The 27,491-nt window shown below is 39.7% G+C and overlaps 1 protein-coding gene across 1 annotated transcript in view; it reads left to right on the top strand.

Annotated features, from left to right (window-relative positions):
• Positions 1-27,491, top strand: part of DCDC2 (doublecortin domain containing 2) — a 156,310-nt gene that overhangs the window by 23,222 nt on the left and 105,597 nt on the right. Inside the window, exons 4-5 of the mRNA XM_082848486.1 lie at positions 25,687-25,763; positions 25,896-26,027. Coding sequence (XP_082704612.1) covers positions 25,687-25,763; positions 25,896-26,027 — 209 coding nt within the window. The remainder of the gene's footprint in view (positions 1-25,686; positions 25,764-25,895; positions 26,028-27,491) is intronic.

Genomic DNA, 27,491 nt, shown 5'->3' on the forward strand with positions numbered 1-27,491 from the left:
CCCTTTAGTACATTGAAAATCAATTTAGTTGTGACTAATACATACAAAGATAGAATAGACGATAGTAGATTGCATGGTACGTAGTGAAGGTAACTCCTGTTTTGTGAAACTGATTTTGATTGAGTGTGTGTGCATGTGAATTAAGTTGCAGTGTAAGATGTATTCCTTTCTTTGAGTGGTGGTCAATAAAAGCCTGAAGGATATTGTCTTACGTGTTCTTGTACCTTCATATACTTCCAGATCCACTCTTCCAACACTTTCTTTTGCTCTTTTCTCTTCACCTTGCCACTCTCCATCAAGAGGTGGAGTCTAATTTTTCTTCCCGTGAACCTGGATGGGACTTTGGCTTGCCTGGGAGAATAGGATGCAACAGAAGTGACGTTGCATGACTACTGGCCTTCCTTCAGACCATGGTGTGCCCATGCTACCTCTTGTCTCAGGACCTTTGCACATCGCTGTTCTCTGAGTCTGGAACATTCTCCCCTGTTCCTCTCTTTGCCTCCTTTGCTCATACTTACCCCAACCCCAAAAGTGTCATTTTTTTCAGGGAAGCCCTCTCTGACCTTCCTAACTAGATCAAATTCCCCCACTATTGGTGCATATTGGGCCTTTCTCCTTGTTACAGTTGCATTTACCTTTGTGTAGCTGAATAGTTGATTGAAGTCCTTTCTCCCCCTAGGTTATAAACTCCAAGAGGTCAGTCATTATATCGGTTTGCACTCATCTTTGTACCACCCCTGCATCAAACACAGTATCTGGCACACAGAATTTTTTTTTTGAATGAATGAATAGTAATCATGCTACTTTCCTGGTATATGAAAATGGCTATAATCAGTTTTTGCTTTAAATACTACTATTTCCTTCATATTTAAAAAATTTTAGATTTTTTTTGAAAATGAAGTGTTCCAGTTTTTAAGGCTGCGACATAAATTACCCCACAATTTAGAAGCATATGACAGTGATTTATTTTGCCTGTGGGTCCTGTGTGTCAGGCATTCAGGGATGCACAGAAGAGATGGTTTTTCTCTGCTCCATGAAGTCTGGAGCCCTAGCTGAATACTTGCAGGCTGACTGCTGGAATCATGGGAAGGCTGTTCACTCACATGAATGGTGGCGAATGGTGGATGTGAGCTGGACCTTACTTCCTCTTCACCTGCCCGTTTCCACGTGGTATCTCCTTGTGGGCTAGATTGGGCTTCTTCACAGAATGGTGGGGTTCTAAGGGCAAGTGTTGAAAGAGAATCTGACAGACAGGCAGATAGACAGACTCAGAAGTCATGCAACATCACTTCCCTTACATTCTATTCTTCCAGGCAGTCCAAAGTCCTGTCCAGGTTTGGGGGGAGGGGAACAGACTTCACCTCTTAGTGGGGAGTGGCAAGATTCTGGAAAAGGAAGTGGGCCAGAAATATCGCTGTGGCCATTTTTGGAACACACCCTCTGCCACACTGGGAATTTGTTTCTGTTATAGCATTTAGGTACAGTCATTGCATACCTTCAGATGTCAATATTTTGATGATTACTTTGTGAATTAGTACAAAGGCTCTCCTCCTTTTCATATCTCTTATTTTTGAGTATCCAGAAACAAACTGATTTTTCACTTAATTGCTTATAGAATTAACTACACTGTATATATATGATTTATCCCAATATCAACAACTTCTCCTTAGTTTTCTGGTTGCTCAGGAAGCACCACTCTGTTCTGGGAAATTTTTCCTGTAGAGTATTGACAACACAGAAAACAGATCATGAAGGAACCATTTAATTTGATCTTCTGAAATATAATTTGTCAGTAGAACTGAGTAGAAACCTTCTATTAACATGTAGAATTTAATCTGATAAATTTGAACATTCACATGCAGATAATCTGAAAAAGTGACTTCATGTAATTATGATGAAATATTTGAAAGAATTTAGATATTTCTAACTATATCAGATATTTTTATTGTAATCAAATATATATACTTAGATATAAGTAGTAGAGAGAAGTTAATCCTAAATATAATTATTTAATAACTTTTGTGCTTAATTTTTAAAAATTAGGTCACATTTATGTTTTTTCCAAATATTTTTTTTTCTCTTCTTTCTAAGTGACTTATATTTAGCATTTTGGATATCCTCATCCTTACTCTCTTAATTTTTTTCATTTCTTTATCTTCTTACTTTATTCACTATTCTTTAAACTCTTCCCATGTTCAGCTTCTAGCCTTTACTCTGCTTATTAAACATGATTAAAAAAGAAAACTTCAGCTGCCAGCTTCTCAGTTCATCTCTTTCCAGTGTGTTCATGTCTTATTTTCAAAGTTAAAAAGTATATATGCTGTGATGTCTTGATTAAGTGAAGATATTTTTGATTAAGTGAAGATATTTTTGATCAAGTGCATGCGTTGTTGGCTACCATCTCCCCTCCCCACACCAATTGACTTTTATTTCTTTTTTAAAAAATTTATTTATTTTATTTATTTATTTTTGGCAGTGTTGGGTCTTCCTTGCTGCGCACGGGCTTTCTCTAGTTGCGGCGAGCAGGGGCTACTCTTCGTTGCGCTGCGCGGGCTTCTCATTGCGGTGGCTTCTCTTGTTGCGGAGCACGGGCTCTAGGCGTGGCGGGCTTCAGTAGTTGTGGCTCGCGGGCTCTAGAGCACAGGCTCAGTAGTTGTGGCACACAGGCTTAGTTGCTCCGTGGCGTGTGGGATATTCCAGGACCAGGGCTCGAACCCGTGTCCCCTGCATTGGCAGGCGGATTCTTAACCACTGCGCCACCATGGCAGTCCCGACTTTTATTTCTTGATAACATTTTTATTAACATGTTAATTTTGGTGAAAAATACTCCAGATTTCTGCAATTGGTATTTGCGGTTGACTTGGCTTAATGATTAGCATAGGAGAGGGATTGAAATACCAGGGAGTCAAAGCTATAGGTAAGATAAAAACAAATTATGATTAGCAAAATTTAATAAATGAAAGAGCTGCTTAAGAAATAAGTGAATGAGTGACGAGGTAACTCCTTACAATACCAGTCTGAGCTGTCATCTGAATGTCACTGAGTCTGCACCATGTTTAGATAATTTTAGTGACTGTTGTCAAATAAAGGATCAGGTTTAAAATATTACCATTTTATATATAATGTATCATCCATTCTCATTAGAGGAAATAGAGTTTTCTGTTGTGAAGTTTTGAAGACTGTTTTGATAAAAATGTTTGAAGTCAGGTTAAGACGATACAGAATCTTTCCTGTCTAACCTGAAGACGTAGAGAATTTACTAGTAATTTGGCAAAAGTAATACCTGTTTCTTTCAGAGAGGATAAATGATGTATATGATTTAGAAGTTAATCAAAATTAAAGGGCCTCATGTATTTAGTAGAAGTGTAACTGCCAGCAAGCATGTGTCAGTTTCGTTTGTTCTTTAAACCACATAAGGGTTTTTTTTCCTTAATTGATCTGAGGTACATTTTCTTTTTCAGAAGCAAATACCTGTCAACTTTGTGATTTCTTTATTATTTAAAGAAATTTAAAAAGACTTCACATAGAATTACAAAAGAAAGTGGTTCATATCAAACTATTTGCACTGCACGAGGGTGAATCTTCTGCTTTCTTTTGACGTTTCCAAGTCATCAAGCTACTGAGCCAGGCAGCTTATCAAAACAGAGAGGGTGGCAGTCATTTAGGAGCTTGTGATACTAGACAGGAAGTGCTGACAAAGGTATAGGACAACTTAAGAAACATTGGACTAGGACTTAGATTGATTTATTAACATTGTGTATAGCAATGGCTCAAGGCATATTATAGGACTGTGAGTGGAGGAGAGCTGGGGGAAGTCTATGTCCCCAGGGAGAATTCTCTGCCCATCTCCAGTTAGATAGGAGAGATTTTGTAGAAGGGGTGAGGTTTCAGTAGCTGTTTGAGTGTAAGAAGGGAGACATCTGGAAGAGCTGGGAGTACTAGACGGCAAGCTGATGCATAACAGCATGTGTCCTTATCGTGCCGGAAAGGACAAGGAAAAGGCATTCAATTTTTGCCTTCCTTTTATTCCAGTATTCCTTTTCTCCCCCAATATTGTGTTTTTAGAGTAGAGAAAATGCTCCAGCTGCTTTTCATTCTAATTCATTTTAATGGTGAAAATACTCAAGTTTTAAAAATTGCAATTCAAGCCTTTTGGGCACAAACAGGCACCCCTGTGTTAGGGAAAGATTCATCACAAAGTTGAAAAATATGATTAAACCACAGCCTAACCCCCTCTTACTCAGACGAATAGTGTCCGTTTAAAACATCATTCCTCTGGGATCCTGTTTTCCTGCCCCTCAGTGGCTGTGGCTCTTTCCTCTCCAAATTCTCTCTGTCCTTCTTGAGTTGTGGGATCCTACCTGCCCCCAGCAATCTAGAAAGAGATGGACCAATGTTGAATCAAGAAGGCAGCCTGGGGCTTCCCTGGTGGCGCAGTGGTTGAGAGTCTGCCTGCCAATGCAGGGGACACGGGTTCGAGCCCTGGTCTGGGAAGATCCCACATGCCGCGGAGCAACTAGGCCCGTGAGCCACAGCTACTGAGCCTGCGCTCCGCAACAAGAGAGGCCGCGATAGTGAGAGGCCCGCGCACCGCGATGAAGAGTGGCCCCCGCTTGCCGCAACTAGAGGAAGCCCTTGCACAGAAATGAAGACACAACGCAGCCAAAAATAAATAAATAAAAAATAAAAATAAAGGAATTCCCTTAATAAAAAAAAAGAAGGCAGCCTGCCTTACACGCCCACAAAGCAAATTTACAAGATAAAAATTCCTAGTGTTCTTTGTGGTGGTCCATTTTAAAAGGCCAAGTTCTCAGATAGTTTGAGAGGCTACATTCCTCCTCTTTTGAAGCTAGACAGAATGACTTTACTGCAAGGTTGCCCAACCAATACTGTTTATACAGGGTGACCCTTTTCTTTGATTTACTAGTCTCCTCCCCACAGGTGTGAAGATTGCAGTTTATCTTTGAATGCATATGGCAGGTTTCGGAATCTCTGGAACAGTATGTCTGGAAGTTACATTTAGTCCAGGGTTGTTTGGTAACTGGTAACTTGGAAACCTAATTGCAACAACAAGCCATCCAAACACAGTTATTCTTCTGAGTGTGCATAATGAAAGTAGCACCGGGAGGGATCAGCCAGGAATGGACTAGACAGTCCTTGCAAACAAAGCTGGCTTCTTGTTTATGGTTATTGCTAATTGGGGTACAGTAATTCTGAAGCATGTTTGGTGGAATTTAAAAAAAAAGAAAAATTCCACAGTTCCTGGTAATGTGTTCACTGAAGACTTACTGGATGAAGTAACATTCTTTCTCATTTGCAGGTTAAAATAGCTGTCTTTTCCTCCATATCCAAGCAAGTGTAAGAGATTTGCTTTCTTAAATAAATGTGCTTTTTTTTTCCCTTCAGTATTTCACATTATATAAACACTACAACAAAATGGAAAGGAACACAGTGCGGAAATTTGAACACCCCTCTGACCATTTTATTCATTCATGTCTTCATTTTGACACTAAATATAAACGCAGGCAGAATAGAAGATAGCCCAGGGAAGACTCAGTGCTTCATGTGGAAATGATTTTGTGTCATCTCTTGGATTTCTTGAGTTGTTTGTATTGAATGTAATTAGGCACAGAGTAAGCTAGGCCTCTTCTTGTAAAACCTAGATTAATCACAGAAATAGCTTGGTTTCAATTTGGGGATGATAGAAGGAATCCCTCTCCGATTTCCCATTCTGCTGGGGACATTAGGTGGCTAATGTTGCTTGTCTGTCTCCACTGTATCCTTACTTCCAAGCTATCACCATTCTCCCTTACCTTACCTTTAAAATTTTGGGATTGCAGGGTAGACATGAGGAGTTGAAGTGAAGCAAAAATGCAGTGATATTTTTTCAAACGAGTCTTTCAACAAACCTGAGTTGATAAAAGATTTCATTGAACTTGTTTTTCTTCTTTTTTTAATTTTTTTGCGGTACGCGGGCCTGTCACTGTTGTGGCCTCTCCCGTTGCGGAGCACAGGCTCCGGATGCACAGGGTTAGAGGCCGTGGCTCACGGGCCCAGCCGCTCCGCGGCACGTGGGATCTTCCCAGACTGGGGCACGAACCCGCATCCCTTGCATCGGCGGGTGGACTCTCAACCACTGCGCCACCAGGGAAGCCCTGTTTTTTTTCTTAATGTGACAGTTTATGCTCAGGAAAACAAAGAAACAAACAAACATGGTAAAGGCTTTCCAAGAAGTCTATCTTACATGGAAAGGGAATGAGGGTAAACACTTTCCTTCAGTTCTGTTATTTATTATTTTGTACGTGTCCCCCTGCTCACTACACATCCACATGCATTTTGGGTAACCAAGCTTATTGAGCCTGAATTATCTCTCCAAACTTTAATTTATACGCTTCCGTCAGTAGGTGAGTGCCCATCCATTTTTATCTGAATGCTTCAGTTTAGCATCATTTATCATTGAGAGAGGGCAGGGCTTAGTGGAAACAGCATGGATTTTGGAACTAAATAGGCCTGAGTTTCAACCCTGATCCTGGGACCTAAAGTACTGTTTTCTCATTGGGAACTGGAAAAAGTTATCTCTGTCTTGAAGTTGTAGTTATCAAGAAATACTAAGTGTGCAATTCCCTGGCGGAGCAGTGGTTAAGAATCTGCCTGCCAATTCAGGGAACACGGGTTCGAATTCTGGTCTGGGAAGATCCCACATGCTGCGGAGCAACTAAGCCCGTGTGCCACAACTACTGAGCCTGCGCTCTAGAGCCCACAAGCCACAACTACTGCAGCCCGCATGCCACAACTACTGAAACCCACGTGCCTAGAGCCCATGCTCCACAGCAAGAGAAGCCACCGCAATGAGAAGCCTGCGCACAGCAACAAAGAGTAGCCCCTGCTCGCCGCAACTAGAGAAAGCCTGCGTGCAGCAATGAAGACCTGATGCAGCCAAAAATAAAAAAATAAAATAAATAAATTTATATTAAAAAAAAGAAATAGTAAGTGAATATCTACCATGTGTCAGATGCTGAACCGGATGATTGGGGTGAAAAATGAGAAAATGTGACCCCTATTTTCCAGGGAAGAGCTTGTTGTCTCACAGGAATGATAGATGAGCGTGCAGATAACAGTAGTAAAGTATGGTAAATGCACACAGTGTGTAAGCCTGATGTGGATGAACGTACCAAGGGGAGTGCAATTAATATTGCGTGGCAAGTGGGGTCAGAGAAAGGACACTTCAGAGAGGAGCTTGGTCTTGAAAAATCAGTAGTTCAGTAGACATATTGAGGGTGAGGTAAGCAGGCCATGAGCAAGGACATAGACGCATAAAATTTCGTAGCTGTGTTGGCCAATAGTTTGAGCAATGACCTCTGGGGTATGGTAGGCCATGGGCCTCACACTTGACAGAAATGTGCTTTGGCTATATCAAGTCCTCAAAGCTGTGATTCTCAACTCTTGGGTTATTCTAGCTCTACAAGTTACCCCTCTGCCTGAAGATAATTCAGATACACAAGTTGTGGCCTCAATTAGTTGAATTCATAAGTATCACATATTCCGATGTCCAAAGCACAGCTAGTTTAATATCCCTGGTAGTGAACTTTACAGGAATCTTAACTCTTTATTACCTTGAGATCTAATAACTGTAAAGGTAAGTCTACACAGGGGAATCCACTTTAAAATCCTCAGTTGTCAACAACTCAGTGCCAGTAGGCAGGGGATTTGGAATTACTCTGTGACTGAGCAGGAGAGCTTATCCAGTTTCTGTATATGTGGAGGAGATATATGCCCTTGGAGAAAGTATTCCTCTTTGCTTCCTAAACAAACACTATTTATTGACATCTTCTGATGTTCATTGTCAGGGAATTTATACTACACTCAGAAGGCAGTCTATATTTTCTTCCTTGAAAATGGAAGGACGTTAATTTAGACCTCATTTCCTTGTGCTTGCCGTCTTAGCCATCTGCTGGAGAGTAACAAATGTGGGGCTTTAAAGTGTAAATCAAGCTAAATATATATTAAGCAGAGACAAATAAATGCAAGGGGAAAGACATATTAGTACATTCACTAAACTATAAAACTTTGTTGTTTAAAGAATATTCATTTTGTTTGCTTGTAACATCTCATGTCTTCATTATAAGTTTATAATGTTAAGAGATTGATTAAAAGTGGATCGCTGCAATGAAAACTAATGATATGTGTGAAATTCACACACATCACATTCTAAAAGACACTGAAGATATTAGAAGAGATTAGTTTTAAGTAAGTAGGGTTCACAGAAAAAGTGTCAGTAGAAATGAAAACAGAATGCTTGTTATGTAAAGCAGAGAGATCTCAGGAGTTAGAGTTGAAAGTCCTGGCTCGGTTGCTTTATGGCCTCAGTTTCCTCAGCTGTGAGTTGGTGATGACAACAGTAACTGTTCTAACCTAGGTTTCCTTGTAATTCAACTCAACTCAAAACACATACTGTCCCGTAAATGGTAAACCCTGATAGTCTAGGAACCCTGACTGGCTGGTTCATGGTCACGTGGAGGGCTCCACAGATGTTTGCTGTTGTGCCAGGCCCTGGGCTGTGCTGGAGGAATTAGAAATATGAAAAAAACAGAGTACCTGGGCTCACAGAGTGAACCATCTGTCTGAGGAGACAGCAGGCAACAAATCCTGTACCCAGAATGGGTTAAAGAAGAATGTAAGTGAAAGTTCTTCATACCTTCTTCTTTATATTTATATTTTTTATTTTTTATTTTTTGCGGTATGCGGGCCTCTCACTGCCGTGGCCTCTCCCGTCGCGGAGCACAGGCTCCAGAGGCGCAGGCTCAGCGGCCATGGATCACAGGCCCAGCTGTTCCGCGGCATGTGGGATCTTCCCGGACCTGGGCACGAACCCGTGTCCCCTGCATCGGCAGGCGGACTCTCAACCACTGTGCCACCAGGGAAGCCCCACTCTTGTTTATTTTTAATAAATTTATTTTATTTTTGTCTGCGTTGGGTCTTCGTTGCTGCACGCAGGCTTTCTCTAGTTGCGGTGAGCGGGGTCTACTCTTTGTTGCGGTGCGCGGGCTTCTCACTGCGGTGGCTTCTCTTGTTGCGGAGCACGGGCTCTAGGCGTGCAGGCTTCAGTAGTTGTGGCTCACAGGTTCAGCAGTTGTGGCTTGAGGTCTCTAGAGCACAGGCTTAGCAGTTGTGGCGCACGAGCTTAGTTGCTCCGCGGCATGTGGGAATCTTCCCTGACCAGGGCTCGAACCCGTGTCCTCTGCATTGGCCGGCAGATTCTTAACCACTGTGCCACCAGGGAAGCCCCATTCTTGGTTTTTATTGATATGAATGATGGTGTTTTTTTCCCCCGGCTAAACTGGGTTTTTTCCTACATCTTTTCTCTTTATAGCTAAGATATGTGTCAGTCCTTTTAACAGCTCTTAATCTTTGTGTGATTTTCGGTTTTATGGATCATCTACAGTAAATTTTAAAATTTGGACTGGTTTTTCTACTATCCGGGAGTTATGAGGGGATGTCTTTTTGCCGGTTGATGTGTTCTAAGAATAAAGATTCATTTAGACATTAGTTTGAGTCAAAAAGGGAGATAATTAATATATTGGCAAAATGAAAAAGGCTGATTGAGTAAATGTTAATTTTAAATGACTTTTGGATTAGCTAATGCTTTGATTATCTGTATCTCTTCTCTATCAACAGGGAGAATTGGAAGTTTTGTGTAGGTGTGCTTACTAACAAAATTGCAAATTATACACAGGTACCTATGCTTCATCCATTACCTCAGTTGTTGACCAGAACAGAAATTTTCTCTTCTTTCTTTCCTTTTTTTTTTTTTTGGCTTTGGAACTTTGCATGAAACTTGATCAACAATTCAAATTCCATATTCCCATGTATGATGGTAATAAAGAGAAATTATACTAGTTTGTGGCCTGGGATTCACCATGGCAGTGGGGAAGGGAGACCTGAAGTAATATCAAGTAAATATGATGGTATTAAGGGCTTCCCTGGTGGCGCAGTGGTTGAGAGTCGGCCTGCCAATGCAGGGAATGCGGCTTCGTGCCCCGGTCCGGGAAGATCCCACCACATGCCGCGGAAAGGCTGGGCCCGTGAGCCATGGCCGCTGAGCCTGCGCATCCGAAGCCTGTGCTCCATAACGGGAGAGGCCACAACAGTGAGAGGCCCGCGTACTGCAAAAAAAAAAAAAAAAAAAAAAAAGAATAGGGAGGTTGCGAGACTGACAAACAGTTTTCAGTCTTTTAAATTTTATTATTTAAAAATCAGAGGTGTGGTAAAATAAATGTGACTCATCTCCCACTTACATGTATAGTATTTGTTTTATGTAAACAGGCCTTGATATTATGCTAAGGACTAAGCCCTGCTGTAGGCTGAGACGTGAGTGTGGTGACAAAGAAGAGAGAGACATAGTGACAAAACTGTTTTGGATTTTCTCTAGTAACTTATTTTAAAAAATAATAAAAATCCACTCTATCTGCTAAATGTTACTTGGAATGACGGAAAATTCTGTGGAACAATTTTGAACATTTGTTCAAAATTTCTGGACTAGAAGCGCTAATGTAACTGAAATCTTTGGTTCATTCTTTGCGATACCAGGACTCCTCTGTGATGTCTTCAGGATGTGAGGGACATCTAGTCTCTCAGGGTAGAGGACAAAATCCCCTGTCTTTGTAGGTGGGAGCCAAGGTCTAAGTTATCCTTCCAAGGTGGATAGTTTGAGGCTTCAGTACTTTCAGAGTTTCCCCATAGGGCATAAGAACCTACATTCCGTGCTGTTTTTCCAACCACCGGGAGGACTTTATGGTTTCTTATTTACAGTAATGCAAAAACTGTTCAAGGAATAATTAAAGATGGTGGCCTGTGAGTGAGTGCCTTTACCTGAGAAAGAAAGAGGCAGTATATGAGGAAGTGGATGTCTTGTTCCCTTACTCTAAATGGAGTGTTTGAGTTTGAACCAGGTGGGTTCTCTGAAGATTTTTGTGTTTTTTTTGTTTTGTTTTTGCGGTACGAGGGCCTCTCACTGTTGTGGCCTCTCCCGTCGCGGAGCACTGGCTCCGGAAGCGCAGGCTCAGCGGCCATGGCTCACAGGCCCAGCCGCTTCGCGGCACATGGGATCTTCCCGGACCGGGGCACGAACCCGCGTTCCCCTGCATCGGCAGGCGGACTCTCAGCCACTGCGCCACCAGAGAAGCCCAAGATTTTGGTTTTGGATTATTCCAATTCAGTTCACTTCAAGGACCTTCTGATTCCAAGGCTTTCCCTGCAATAGTCAGATTGGGAGTAGAATGAACTTGGCCTTACTTAATTGGCTTGATGTGAAGCCCTTTCTTGTCTCTTGTGTTGCAGCACAAATAGTTTAGATACCAAAATGATCCAAATGCCATTGCTCTTGAATGGGTGACCCTCATCCAAGCAATCCAGATAGAGAAGGAAATGAAGTATGAGAAAGATGGGACAAAGAGGGAATAGGCTTTGATTTTCTTGCTAACAATGATTTACAAGTGAGACACAAAGTAATTATAAACTGTTGGATTTTTTGAAGGTCTGAGGTCCTAATGCAGGGTCTGGGCCAAATACAGATTTTCCTTCTTTGTGTGTTTTACTTAAAAGAGTTGTGCTGTCATTCGTCTTTGGTTCTCAGGTGAAGGTATTTGTTTGCGGGGCTTGGGGGCGTGGGGTGGGAAGGGCTGGCGATAAGCTCACAGGAGGGAGAGCTACTTACAGAAGGGAGGGTCTCTGCACCATAGATAGTCTTGAACTGTTGCTGCTTTTTTTTTTTTTTTTTTGGTACGCGGGCCTCTCACTGTCGTGGCCTCTCCCATCGCGGAGCACAGGCTCCGGACGCGCAGGCTCAGCGGCCATGGCTCACGGGCTCAGCCGTTCCGCGGCATATGGGATCTTCCCGGACCAGGGCACGAACCCGTGTCCCCTGCAATGGCAGGCGGACTCTCAACCACTGCGCCACCAGGGAAGCCCTAAACGGTTGCTTTTTGAGGAAAAAAACCTCACTGAACCTTGAACATTCTTTTTTATCTACATCATGTGCTTTGACCTCCTGGATGGTGCAATTTTGATGTGGAGGTGAGGTTCTTTTGACCTAGTTCTCCCCTAAGGGATTGCAGATATTTTCCCAATTAAGCTAGGTTCACCGGTTAACAACAAATCATTGTTTCTTATTGTTCTGAGCTAGTAGGCCTGGTATGTGGAAAAAATCTCCCCCACCACTTTTTGTGTATTCATGACAAAACTCTTGACTGATCTTTGGGAGATAACTGCTTTCGTCTCTGTTTTAGCGGTGCAAGAAATGATTAATTTAGTGTGGAATTTAGGATGACTGTTTTTTTGTTCTTTCCAAGTTGTCTCTTGGCTTGACAAAGTAATAGAGGGTCAAGTTTCTTTGAAACTACACCAAAACCCAAATGTAATCACGTGACAGAAGTGCCTAAGTTTATTCTGGTTACAAGTGGAAGCTATTGTTGGTTATCTCAGGAGGTTTTTTTTACATTTTTAGTGCAGAGTTGTGCATGATTATTGAGAGAAGATAGGGTGAGGGAGGTGAAGACAGGGCAAGGGAGGCCTCCCATGTATCAGATCTTTAGTTATGGTAAGGGGTGTTAAAGATTATATCTGTTTAGCTTTTTATTTTGAAATAATTTTAGACAAAAGTTGTCAAAGAGTACAGAGAATTTATGTACCCCTTACTTCGCCCAGCTTCCTCTTTTAACATCTTACATAACATTAGTATCATTACTGAAAGCTGGAAATTAAAACTGATACAATGACTTAATTTATAAATCTTATACAGATTTTGCCAGTTTTCATGCTAATGTCTTTTTTTCAGGTCCTGGATTCAATCCAGAGTCCCACACTGCATTTAGTTTATCATGTTACCTTCGTTTCCACTAACCTGTTACTGCTCCTCAGTTTCTCATGACCTTCACAACTCTGAAGGTCAGTTATTTTGTAGCATGTCCTTTAGTTTGGGTTTGCCTGATGTTTTCTTGTGATCGGGTTTGAGGTTATTTATTTTTTGGCAAGAATACCAGGAGGTGATCTTGTGCCCTGTTCAATGCATCATGTCAGAAGGTACTGTTGGGGAAATATAATTAAAAACAAAATCCCTCAATCCAGAAATTTAAAACAAAATCTCTCAATCCCGAAATCCTGTCCTCAGAGGTAGTAGAGAAAGAAAGCACTTTTATTACTGAATATGCATTAAATCAGAATATGATGTGAATCACAGGCAATCTAAGAAATTGCAATGACAGAAAGAAATTTTACTCTTTTATATAGTCAAGCAGGTGCCACCCACAATATACGTACATGTTTTCAAGATAAACAATAACTAGCCCTGAAGTGTGAGGACTTGAGAGTACCATTTGTCACACACAGTTCATCATCAGTTCACCTGGTAATTGGGGTGACCATCTGTGTTAGCTAGTTGGCTTTATCCAGAAGAAAAACAAACTATAGTATTCATATCTTTATGAAAGGAGGTAGTTTTGCCACTTGGAGCAAGGTGTCCATTGAAATTACGCTTCTGTCCTCCAACAGAAAGTGGGAAATAGGGGTGCTATCTCCCTTGATGTTTACATCCTAGGTCTTTGAGAAAGACATTACCAGGTGATAAAGTTGACAAAGGCCTATATCTTAATCTTCAAAGAGATTATACATACCTTTCAAAGAGAGGAGAAGGTGCTTACAGTTACAAGTTTTCTAAAGTAAATGCTCTGAGTAAAAGTTAGGAAGGGAAATCTCTTGATTTCATCATCTGAGAATTAATCCTCTTTCAATTTGTATTTGTCGTTAGAGTAAATAATGCTGATATGTCTTCTTACTGGTGATACTAGCTTCGATCTCTTGGTTAAGGTGGAATCTAACAGCTTTCTCCACTGTAAAGTTACTGTGTTTCCTTTGTAATTAACAAGTATCTTGAGGGGAGGTACTTTGAACCTATGCAAATATACTTTTTCTCATCATTCAGGATATCACTCACAAATTTTATTATCCATGGATGGTTCTTGCCTGCAACAGTTATTACAGTGGTGTTTACCTAATGATAGTTTCCTGTTTCCATTGTGCCTTCTACATTTATTAGTTGGAATTCTACTGTACGGGAGAGATGTCCTTTCTCTCACATTTATTTATTTGTTCATTCATTCATTCAGTTATTTCTTTATATCACTATGGACTCATGGATATTTATTTTATTCTCTTGGTTAAAATCCAGTACCATCATTATTCATTTTGTTACTTAAATTATTCCTGCTTTGCCCATTGGGGACTCTTTCCAGATGGCTTCTGTGTCGTTTTGACATGGTCCTAACATTTTTTTGAGCACTTCATTACTTTCTAGCACCACAAGATGTTCCAGGCTCATTTTGTATCTTTCCTTCTCTGGCCCTTAGAATCAACTGCTTCTCCAAAGAAACCTAGTTCATTTTAATGGAGAATGGTATTTAGAAACCAATATTTGGACATTAGGGGTGCTCCTTGCTACTGAGATGTCATGGCTTGTAGGGCCTCTCAATAGACAGAGCTAGAAAATATATGTATATATGCAAGTACACACACCTACATTTATTTCTATATCTATCCATTTGTATATATATGCAGATATATATTTAAAAACCTGAGTGCATACTGATACCTCCAATTCCACACCAGCAGCACAGGGTTCATTCTGTCCTTTCCCATTCCTTATATGAAACTTACTTCTCTCAACTGGGAAACCCCACTCTCACTATCCACAATATATTCATGTATTTGTTCAGTTTCAATGTACCTACAAAATAGTTTAAAAATTGCTACCTCATACTCCTATGAGAAACATTTAAGTGACTAGAGTCAGTATTTGTGTAGTTCTTTTTGCCTTTAGCTTTCCAGTATACAGTAAGGACACTATTGTCCCAAGTTACTTAGGTTAGTTTTTTTCTTTCTCATCCCTTTTGTTATGGAACCAGGTTCGTTTGCCCGATGCACAGCAAGCCAAACACTGAGACACTGAGGTCTGCAGCAGAGAAAAGTTTTACTCACAAGGCAGCCAAGGGGGGAGATCCAAGAACAAATCTCAAATCCACTTCCCTGAAGGCAAGGGGCTTGGGATATTGATGGGATAAGGGAGCAGCGTGGTCTGAGGTGTGGGGGAAAGATGATTGGAGGAAAGAAAAAGGTGAAATAATTGGTGTTCTGCGGAGGCTGAACATGCTTTTTCATGGGATATATGTTCAGAAAATGGCAGTGTTGACATGATCTGAGGGTGGAGTTTTTGGCCCTCTGATGTCAAAAGGTCATCCATCGGACACTTGTACAGGCCCCATTGAATGGTCGGTGGTCTTGACAGGTTTGGGCTGGGCAAGACTAGCTCCATGATCCTGAAAAACATTTTATGCAACAGTTATTATATGTCAGAGGTATTATCTATAGGGGGAGGTCAAAGAAGTCTTGTGATGTATGTCTAAGCTACGCGAAACTTGGAAGGTGTGCAGTTTGCAAGAACAATTATAGCAAGCTTGGTTAGTGAAGGCAGGTTACAGGATATTATTTATTAAGAAAGTTATAGTTTAAGGGATCTAACTGATGACTGCCCTCTTTTTCAGTGTGGGTGTGTTATGTATTATAATACAGTTAGGTTCATTTGTTCCTGTTTATGTTCTGTTTTGGGTATACAACATTGTGTTTGATTTTAATTATTTGCCATGTCCTGAAAGTCATAAGCTGTACAAAAAGATATACTGAGAGAAGTGTCTCTCACCCCCTGCCCCACTCCCATTCCTACTGCTTGGTTCCTCGTCCTGCATTCTTTATACCTGGTTCTTGTCCATTCCCCATAAGAAACCATGCTCCTTAGTTTCTGTCTTTATCCTATCCTTTTCCACAAATGAGCAGATATGTATCTCTACCTCTGTCTCTATCTCTATATCTATATTCCTTTCTTTTCTATATGAAGGGTCCACGCTATAGATATCCTTTGGCACTTTGCTGTTTTTCACTTAACAGTATATCCTGGGAATCTACGTATAGGTGATTCTCATTCTTAATTGCAACTTCAGAGCTCTTCATTGTATGGATGTACCATACTTTTCTCAACCATTCTCCTATGTGTGGGCATTTAGATTGTTTCTAATATTTTATAATTACAAAAAATATTCCTAACGATCTGATTCCAGTTACAATGTGTGGTTTTTTTCCCCCCCACACCAAGCAGTTCTCTGACACCAGCTGGGTGTCCTACAATTCAACTCAATTCTGACACTATCTATCTGGAGATAGGTAGACCGTCCCCCTGCCCCCACTTGCTAAATCTCAAGTCCAGGTTGTTACCTGTGCTTCTGAAGACCCAGCTATAGATCAACGTTTCCAGTGACCCCCTCTTTTTGTTTGCTAGAGTGGCTTTCAGAACTCAGAGAAACATTTTACCTACTAGATTACTGGTTTGTTATAAAAGGATAACCAGATGGGAGAGATGCATAGGGCAAGATGCCTAGAGAAGGGCACCGACTTTCCATGCCTCTGAGCTGGCCACTCTCCCGGAATCTCCATGTGTTCACCAACCCAGAAGTTCTCAGAACCCTGTCCTTTGTTTTTTTTTTTTTATTACATAGCCATGGTTGGTTATATCATTGGCCATGGGTGATTGATTCAACCTACAGTTCTTTTTCCCTTCCTATTGGTCTGGGAAGTAAGACTGAAAGTTCCAACCTTCTAATCACACATGGTTCTCTCACTCCTGCATCCCACCCTATGCAGAAGCTCAGTCACTGAGAATGGAGGCCCTCTCTGCCCTTCGTGAACAGTTCTGAATCCTCCACACAGAGCCCTGCGCGCATTGTGCGTGAACCACTAATAGTTGCTAAGTATGTTAGTGTAGTTTCTCTGGCCATCCGTTGACATGTTAATAGCTTTCTTAGTATTTATGAAAGACAGCATTTAGATCCTGTACAGTTGGCACATTCTTCAGTGGGAATCCTGGGGACTAAATGACTTATTTAAATGCAGGTGGAGGCTGTACTCTGCCCCCGCGTGCTCGGCATTGGTAACCTTTCATCTTGCATTGTTATGTACACACTTCCAGCTGCTCTGCGTTCTTAGTGGAAATTTTACATTCCACTGCCTAGATTGGTTCGGTAACCAGAATCCCATTTGGGAAGACAAACCAAACAAAAATGACAATGGTGAAATAGAAAGCAAGTTGTAGTAAGTGAAGAAGAATATTAAAGAAAAGACAATCCAAAATTTTTTTTCTTTTCAATGCCTTGTTAGTAGTGGTTTCCGTAATTACTCCTAAGAGTTCTCTTGGGTTAATTGGTTATTTTTTAACTTTATGAGGGTCATGTTATTCTCTTCAGCATAGCATTAGGGAAACCCATGCAGACGTATGAATGCCTTAAACATGACTCAAGTCCTGTTTAGTTTTGCTATAAGATAGAATGTCCATTGCAAATAATTATTTTAGAATAAAGTTAATAAATGTGAGGTTTAACATTATATATTCAGAATGCTTGGGATTATCTGATCTTTCAAAATATTCCACAAAGTGCAAGAGAGAGAAAATTAAACCAGAAAGCCAATAGTTTAAAAATTTGTGGTATGCTGGGAAATTGATTTGATAGTTCAGAATTTGATGAAAATTAGTGGGCATTTTGTTTTTTAAGACAAAAAGATTCAGCAGTATGGACACGTTTAAATATATGCTTAAGAATACTTAAGAATTTTTCAAGGAAGGTATTACTAATGATGGGTATATTATCTTTTGGGTTACTTTTATAAAAGTTAAAAAATATTTTTTTAGACATTACGTTTTAAAGCCGTTTTAGGTTCACAGCAAAATTGAGGGGAAGGTACAGAGATCTCCCATATAGCCCTTGCCCCCAGGCATGCATAGTCTCACAAGAGCGGTAACTTTGTTACAGTTAATGAACCTACACGGACACATCCTAATCACCCACAGTCCATAGTTTACATTAGGGTTCACTTGTGGTGTTATATATTCTATGGGTTTAGACAAATGTATAATGACATGTAACTTTTGGGTCACCTTTAAGCTTAAAAGAAATCTTTTACCTTGCTGTTTTGAATAGCCATGTCATTTTGTGAATTTGTTTTGACTTGTTTTCCTGCTTCAATGAAGGGGGAGACATTCATTTAGAGAACAGTTCAAAAGCCAAATATGCAAACTGATGCTAAGATATCCATTATTGTCAGAAAAATGACCCTCTGAATAAGAGATGATAATTCACACCTGATAGATGAATCGTAACCCTTCCTTTGGGTATCAGCCCCTGGACTGGGTACAACAACACAGGGACCTGTAGAGGACCCAGGTAGAGATGAGTGGTTGCATCAGCTCATAGAAACTAATTGGACCCTTCTGGGAATGTTCTAAACAGCTGGTTCATTATAATTAGAGACGTCTCCTATAACTAGGTTGTCGCTGAAGTTAGCGTGGTTGGAATTTTTTATTATTATCTAACAATGCTGATGAAAATACTTCAGTGGCTGGGCTGATTTAGCCACCATGCCTTTCTGGAATTTCTAAAATTTCAGGGGGTTAACAGATTTCAGTTTTCATTCCATTGGAGTTCCATAAATTATTCTGATATGATAATGTAAAGAATAGTTGGCAGGTAGCAGTGAAGGGGAGAGAAACTTGGGTGGTCTTGAGAAGATACTGGAACCACTGAATAATGCTGGTCTAGATATGCCTATATTTATAAATGTTTACAGATATTCAGTTGTATATAATTCAAGAAAGCTCTTACTTAAATGGCTACAAATATGTGTCTACTATTTCTGCTAGTGGCCAATTTCTGTCTTGGGCAACATTAGCAGTAGGAATGAACCCTGCACTGGGAATCAGAAGTGGACTCATGTGACTGCTTCTTTGCTTACTGTGTGACCTTGAGGGGTGGAGAGGCTCATCTTTTCCTTTCTATACAACTGGAATAATACTAACCTTATAATATTATTTTGAGGAATAAACATCACTATAAGTGTGAAAGCATTTTATAAATTCTGTTGTGTTTTACAATTGTAAACTTATTTGAAAATAACTAACATAAAGATATTACAAAAAGTCAAGGTAACATGTGGAAAGTGTTTGATACAATTCTGGGCATGGTATGTGCTCAAAAAAATTGGTCCCAGTTTTGTTTAATTAAAGTATTTACTGAAGACGTGTACACACACACACACACACACACACACACACACACACACATATACACACACAATGGAATATTACTTAGCCATAAAAAGGACTGAAATAATGCCATTTGCAGCAACATGGATGGACCTAGAGATTATCATATTAAGTGGTTATCATATTAAGTCAGACAGAGAAAGATGAATATCATATGATGTCACTTATATGTGAAATCTAAAAAAAAATGATACAAATGAACATATTTACAAAACAGAAATAGACTCACAGACATAGAAAACAAACTTATGGTTACCATAGAGGAGAGGAGGGTAAACAAATTAGGAGTTTGGGATTAACATACACACACTACTATATATCAAATAGATAAACAACAAGGACCTACTGTATAGCGCAAGGAACTATACTCAATATTTTATAATAACCTGTAATGGAAAGGAATCTGAAAAAGTATCTATCTATCTATCTATCTATCTATGAATCACTTTGCTGTACACTTGAAGCTAACACAGCATTGTAAATTAACTATACTTCAATTTAAAAAAAGTATTTACTGAGTGAATTCTATGTCCAAAGTGCCGAAATGCCATGAATGGATCTTTGAGTTATAGATGAGGCTCGTTACTAAAAAAAATAAAAGAGGGATGCAGTCCATGAAAATATTGATAACATAAGGGGAATATCTTATACCTATGAAAAATGTTGTATGGAGATTCAGACAAAATGATATGGAATTTCTGAGGAGAATTATATCCAGATGAGTGGAGGGTAGGCGATAGAATAGTGAGAAATGAGGTTAGAGTGTGAAAAGATGGGGCCAGATCAGATGTGATCTCAAATACCCAAGTCCAGGACATGTGGACTTCATCTGAAGGCAGTGAAGGAAAATAGAGTTGAAGGCTCTTTGTGTAGGTTGGGCTATATTTTGCAAATAAGTAGCTTCAGTATGTTTTTTTCCTAAATGCCTAAGTCTATCATATATGGACAGTTACAAAAACGTGATTTTTTAAAAAAAATTTATTTATTTTGTTTATTTTTGGCTGCATTGGGTCTTCATTGCAGTGCGCGGGCTTTCTCTAGTTGCGGTGAGCAGGGGGCTACTCTTCGCTGCGGTGTGCGGGTTTCTCGTTGCGGTGGCTTCTCTTGTTGTGGAGCACGGGCTGTAGGTGCCTGGGCTTCAGTAGTTATGACTCACGGCCTCAGCAGTTGTGACGCATGGGCTTAGTTGCTCTGTGGCATGTGGGATCTTCCCGGACCAGGGCTCAAACCCATGTCCCCTGCATTGGCAGGCGGATTCTTAACCACTGCGCCACCAGGGAAGCCCATGTGATTTTTTTTAAAAAAGCAATTTAAAATTGAATTTTTAAAATGTATCAGGAGTTTTTACAAGAGATCAGTGGTCATTAGCTTTTCATGATGGTGTCGTTTAAAGGCATCATTTCCTCAGGTTCTTAGACCGACTTTGGTTTACTTGGCCTAGGGTTTCAAGAGGTGGTGAGTGCTGAGATTTGAAGCAGGTAGACCTGAAGCATTCAGCCTTAGCAGCCCCAGAGAATGGTATTGCCACTTCATTAATTAGTTCATGGAGCATCCCTTTGGGCTAGTTTAGCAGGATTATCTATTTTTACAGAGCAAGAAAATGAGGTGTGAGGTGTTGAATTGGCAATCAGTCCTGGAGTTCAGAATTTCAGACCTTTAGTCAGTTCCTCAGTTTGTAGATCTTGTACTTATTAATCCAAATATGTATTTTCACAACAACAATTTTAGTTTCATTGAGTTTATTTTTTTAAATAAAAATTCATGTTTTTAAGTCATGCAGGTTTTACCTTGAATTTGACCCAGCTGTGATATTGTCCAAGTGTCACGTGGAATTTGTGAACTTGAGTTAAATTATATACTTAGACTTGTCAAATTCACATAACATTTTTTTTGTTTGTTGTTGGGTTTTGTTTGTTTGTTTGTTTTTTGGTATAGCCATCTGTGACATAAACACAATCTAAATAAGATACCAGAGGCAGAGTGATATATTGAAAGGTGCATGTGATTTATATTCAAAGACCTGGCTCATCCCATTCTAGCAGAGTGAACATGCTTAAGTCACTTTTGCCCTCTTTGACTTTGAAATGTTTCCAAGAAAAATGTTAGCCAAATATTTAATCTATCTGTCTATCCATCCAGCTGTCTAATTTCTACTCAGGGAGTGACTCTTCTCTGATTCACCAGGCTAACCTACTTCTCAATATCCAAATAAACTGGGTTTTCCAAGACAACGTTGAACCCAGTGCAGAATTAAGGTAAGAGGTCAGCTGTAAGCATGTTCTGCTTTTGCCTGGTGGTGGTTCCCTCACTAACTGACAAAGGCATCCGGGAGTATGATCTCTGCTGAGTCCACAGTGAATGTTCAAGTTTTGCATTGATGCCTTTTCAGTCGATTTGGTTCCATAGTCACAGATTACACCTAACACTGGTCAGGATGCTCACCAGCAAGACATTCCTGGTACACAGGGGTCTGAGTGGGAGTACCTCATACTCAATCCTTTGGGGTCCATCCCTCCATAACCAGGTGTGTTGATACTTAACATTATTCTCATATTTCAAACATTATTTATTCTCAAAGGGCAAGGGAAAGTGTACAGCCTAATAAGAAAATGTACGTGTTTTAAAAATATATTCTAATTGATTATTATGTTTCCCATATCTAAGCCACAGTGTCTCTAGATTAGCACCAAGTGACCAACACTTAATCTCTGATAAGGACTCTGGGAAAGCTCCCCTTATATGTAGTTGATTTGTTTAATTCTTTTGTGATTTAAGTTATTATTTAAAATGCCAATTAGAGGGCTTCCCTGGTGGCATAGTGGTTGAGAATCCACCTGCCAATGCAGGGGACAAGGGTTCGAGCCCTGGTCCGGGAAGATCCCACATGCCACGGAGCAGCTAAACCCATTTGCCACAACTACTGAGCCTGCGCTCTAGAGCCCACGAGCCACAACTACTGAGCCCGTGTTCCACAACTACTGAAGCCCGTGCGCCTAGAGCCCGTGCTTCACAACAAGAGAAGCCACTGCAATGAGAAGCCCGTGCACCACAACGAAGAGCAGCCCCCGCTCGCTGCAACTAGAGAAAGCCCGTGCACAGCAACGAAGACCCAATGCAGTCAAAAATAAATTTATAAAAAAAAAAAAACAATTAGAAAAATGCATTTTTAATGAAAAATGGTATTTTTTCCCCTCAAAAGTCCTAATTGTTTTATACAGTGGTCTTACATTTTTTTTTCAGTTCAAACATATTACTTGGATTATTTTTTCAAATTCTTTTATTAGTATATCTGGAAACAGACTGATTTAGTTATTTTAACTAAAATGACTCAAAGAAATATATATTTAGGATTAATCTTCAGTTCAGCTGGTTAATCATGAACATTTGGAGAGTATTTTTGTCATACTGAATGAGGAAAACAACTTATTCAAGACAGATGGTTTAATTTAATTCAAGCAACAACTTACAGACTCAGAATAAAGTTATATAATTATTTAAAAAATCATCTATTTGTGAATTTCTACATATAATAACTATAGACATGTATGCGCTAAAGAAAAATAGCATATATCAGGCAGCTCAACAGGAGTTTCCAAGTTATTTGTTTGTCTAATGTATTCACCTTCATCTTTAATTCAACAATCTAACAGGGTATTAAGCAATCAAGGTTGGAAGGAAAGACATTTGAAAAAATAACATTTGGTATGACGTATGTGCTCAGTACATTACTAGTTAATATTGAGGGTAACTACAAAGTAACAGTAGGGACAATAAATTAAAAACCAGATAAGTAAAATGTACAATATGATAGATGATGGTAAGTGCTATTAAAAAAAACAAAAAGGCAGGGAAGGGCAATAGAGAACCAGGGATGTGGCAGAAGCTTTAAGTTTAGTGGCCAGGGAGTAAGTATTAAGAGGTGGGGAGGATTTCACGAAGCAGATACTATCAGCATAGATGCAGAATCAGAAAGGCCTGTCCTTCACACAGGCAAAGACTCATTTGCAGTTAAACAAGCTGAGCCTTAAGAGGAAGCAAATCTGCTGGGAGAGGGATTTGTAGTCATCCAAGGTGCTATAAACTACAACCCTGGCCACAAAACTGTATTCCTTGGAAATCGAATCTATTTTCTTATGCTATAGTATGAACTAAATAAATCAAGGGGCCCTTGGGATCAATCAAGAGTAAGCTTGCAATACATTCCATTAAACTGAAAAAACTGCCTCTTCTTTATTTCAGCAAATTCTCAATTCCAATAATTTATTCTACAGAAATGCTTACATATTTATGCAAATAGATATTTACGAGGAAACCTATCATGGCATTATTTGCAACAGCAAAATTTAGAAACAACCAACAGGATTGTCACTGAGGGACAGGTTAAATAAATTATAGCACATCCATGGTGTGGAATATACACAGCTATTACAAAGAATGAAGCAACCCTTACTGTAACTACCAGTATGGAACAACTGCCATGGTAATTGTTAAATGAAAAAAGCAAGGTGCAGAAGAATGGGTACAGCAGGTTATCCCTGTGTTTAAAAATTACTTGTATAAAATGTTCACGTAAGACAATATGTATATATAGGTATAGGCTGCCTTTGAATGAATATTGCTAATTCTGGTTGCAGCTTTGTGGTTGGGGGACAGGAATGGGAAAGAGTCTTCCTTTTCACTGTATGCTCCATTTTACCACTTGAATATTGGTCAGGTGCATGTATTATCTGTTAAACTTTTTTTTTTTAAAAAGTCAACATCACTGCAAATATTAGCTTAGGGCCAAGAATCTCTGGGTTTAAAATGCAAAAAAAAAATTATTGTGATTGATTAAAAATTTTTTACTCTAAATTAGGGTCTCTTTTAATTAAATTTCAGTAAACATTTATTGTTCAACTAGCAGGCATTGCCAAGTGTTGTTTTAGGCACTGGAGAGTCAAGAAGAATCCTACCCCTTGTTCTTCTCAAAATGGCATAATTTGATTGAAGAGAGAGTCCCATAAATTGTTTAGGGTTAATATTTATCTCGAAAATAACTACCAAAGTGCAAAGCAAATAGTGGTTCACTTGTATGGACAACCCTGCCCCTTAGTATGTGTGATTTTAGGCAAATTAATTAATTAAGCTCCAGTTTCTTCATTTGTAAAATGGGGTTAAATAGTAAGTACTTATTCAGGGCATTTTGATGATTAATGGAGGAAGGTAGGCTAGTTTGACCTGAACTCACAACTAGGGGCTGGGGAGGAAGGAGTGTTAGTGGGAGATGAGGGAACCAAGGAAGCAGTGGTTGGTCATGGGGGTCCTTGTAGGCCAAGCTTAAGAGTTGGGATATATCTTTCAGTGGAAACCAGATAGCAGAAGACTGAGGAGAGGATAGGGTGGGAGGAATTAGGAAGAGGAATGTTGAAGAGGAGAGAAAGGGCCAAAGGGTCAAGGGAGAAATTGAAGACACCAGATGGGGGTGGAGCGTCCTAGCGATTTAATGGAACAAGTAGAGGCAGCAGGGGATAAAATCAAGATGGGGGCTTAGCTTTGTAAAGGGATAAGGATCCTTCTCCTGAGACAGGCAGCAAAGGAGAAAAGTGGTGAAGATGTAGATGAAGTGGGTTATGGAGGGAAGGGAGGTTGAAAGCCTTCATGCCTGTTGGCCTTTATTTTCTTGAAGTTTGGAGGGAAATGATGTGCTGAGAGTGAGTGTGCCTGGAGTGTAATTTTAGCATTTAGGATGAAAGGTAGGGATTTGGACAGTTCACTGTGGGAAATGTAAGAAGTTGTTGATTGGGAGGAGGACAGGGTTGGCCGATGCCAAAGCCTTGTCTCAGGCCAAGGTGCCCGAGGGGCCATGTGGTTCTCGGTACAACAGCCTGGACCCTGGAAGCAAAAGGAGCCGGAAAGATGACCAGACCTACCCAGATGCAAGGGGTTCGGGAATGGAGGGTGGTGGTCAGAGTCTGGCTGGTGGATAGAGGAAGAAGTGAAGTCGAGAAAAGTTGATGAAGTCAGTCTCAAGAAAATAGGATGGGGTCAAGTGCCTGGTGGGGACCCAGAAACTCTAGGCAGCAGGCGGGTGAGGAGAGATGACCAAACACTGTGTTGTGGCTGGAGGGGGAGGACACTTGGGAGTTCAAGATTTTATAGGATTATTTTATTTTATTATTTTATTTTTGTTTTACAGAAAGTAATTGCTTAACAAAGTTGCCTTAAAATTCTCATAATAGCTCGACAGTTTCTGTTGTTGGCACAGATCATGAGCAGTATGCCCAGGGCTTAAGTGAAATTTTTCTTGAGAGCTCTGTTAAGGCAACATGCCATCTATAGAGGGTGAGCCCAGAGTGTTTATGTAAGTGGAAAAAAAGCAAGGTTTTAACAAAGGCAGCACAGGTCTCAGCCAGTTCCCTGGAAACCTGTAATTTTTCCTCATAGGGGGGAAAAAAAAAGCACTCGGTGCTTTGTATTTCATAAGCTCGGTGATTTGTATTTCTTTGCTTTTGAAGGTAAAACCAGTAATCCACAGCAGGATCAACGTGTCAGCTCGCTTTAGAAAACCGCTTCTGGAACCCTGCGCTATCTTGTAAGTTGGAGCCCTTTACATTTTGACTTAAAATTGATGTGGTGGTTTCCTTTTGGGTTGGGATTTATTTTGTAGTTTTAAAGACATAACTGTGTCAAACGGTTTGGCTCACTGGCTTTTCTTTTTTCCCAGCTTGATTGCAAATGGAGACCTTATAAACCCAGCTTCTAGACTCCTCATCCCTAGAAAAGCCTTGAATCAGTGGGATCATGTACTACAAATGGTCACGGAAAAAATAACTCTGAGGAGTGGGGCTGTCCACAGGTATGTCAAAGTAATCTTGCAAGTGGATGGGTTTCAGAATTGCTGAGGAAATTCCCAAGAGGCTCTGGAGTCACTGGTCCCTACATTTGAATTTCAGCTCACCAGTTAGGCTCTATATGCCTCAGTTTCTCTATCTGTAAAATGGGTATATAATTGTTCATACCTTGTAGAGTTGTTTTAGGAAGGAGTTAATCCGTATAAAGAGCTTAGAACAGTACTTGGCACATAGTAACTTCTCAACAAATACTAACTGTTTATATTCTTTGGCACATAGAGCACATCAACAAATATTAACTATTTTTTTCTTTTGATTTACAGCGAATAGGCAAGCATCAGCATTGCTTTATTTGAGAAGGACTTTTTTTTTTTTTTTTTTTTGAGTGAGCCAGCTTCTTGACTCTTAAATAACTGTCCTTTTCTTTAGGAGATATTTATAATTATCTGATGGTCCAAATTATTTGCCTCAGGTAAAAAAATCAGACATCAGGAGGTATTAGTGGGTTTAGGAAGGAGGCAAGTTAGAGAGGATAATTAAGTGGGGTTGCCTAAACCTGAGAAATCAAAAACATTTTTCTCAAGTTCTAATATTTAAGTGAAGATTAAAATCATGGCTTTTAAGTTGTGAAGCCTATGAAACTATACCTTGACGGAGGCTCACTTATTGATTATCTCCTAGGTGGGAAGGTTACAAATAATATAGACATGTACAGAGATTATATATAATATGTGACACACAAATGTTTGAAATCCAATGAAGAGTTTTCTGGTAGTTATTCTTGAATATTATCCTCACCCAGTCTCTCTAACATACTGCACTGGTAGAGAACACTATAGACATATAGGGTAAAATAAGCTCTCAGATGGTTGTACGTTTTTCAGTTAAATGTGGGTACAGATTAATGTATGCATATTTACATATATTAGTATATATAGTTTCACAACCATTGTGATTTTAAATATAATTGTTTTAATTGAAAGTGTAATATTTCACATGCAGTAAAAAATTCAAATAGGACAAGAATATAAATAAAAACTATTTCTCCCACCTCAGGTTCCCCAGTCTTTCTTTCCAGTACTTTTCTGCATCATTGCAGGATGGAAACTGGAATTCATAGAAACACAAATGGGAACACACACACACATGAATAAATATGTAAATACACCTTGCTTTTTTTCCCTGTAACAAAAAATCTTGGACAGTTTTCTTATCAGCACAAATAGGTCTATCTTACTGTGTTTAACGATTACAAAATATTCCATTTTATGGGTGTACCTTAATCTATTTAACAGTCTCCTCTTGATGGAAATTTCGGTCATTTTCAGCCTTTTGCTATTACAGTACATATTTTTGTATCTAAGCAGAGTTTATTAGGAGATGAAAGTGTAGAAGTTGAATTGCTGTATCAAGTGGTGAATGCTATTAAATTTTGATAGATACTGCCAACTGTCTTCCAAAGAGTCTGT

The sequence above is a fragment of the Leucopleurus acutus genome, assembly GCF_964270905.1.
Source record: "Leucopleurus acutus genome assembly, chromosome: 10".
Classification (NCBI taxonomy): domain Eukaryota; kingdom Metazoa; phylum Chordata; class Mammalia; order Artiodactyla; family Delphinidae; genus Leucopleurus; species Leucopleurus acutus.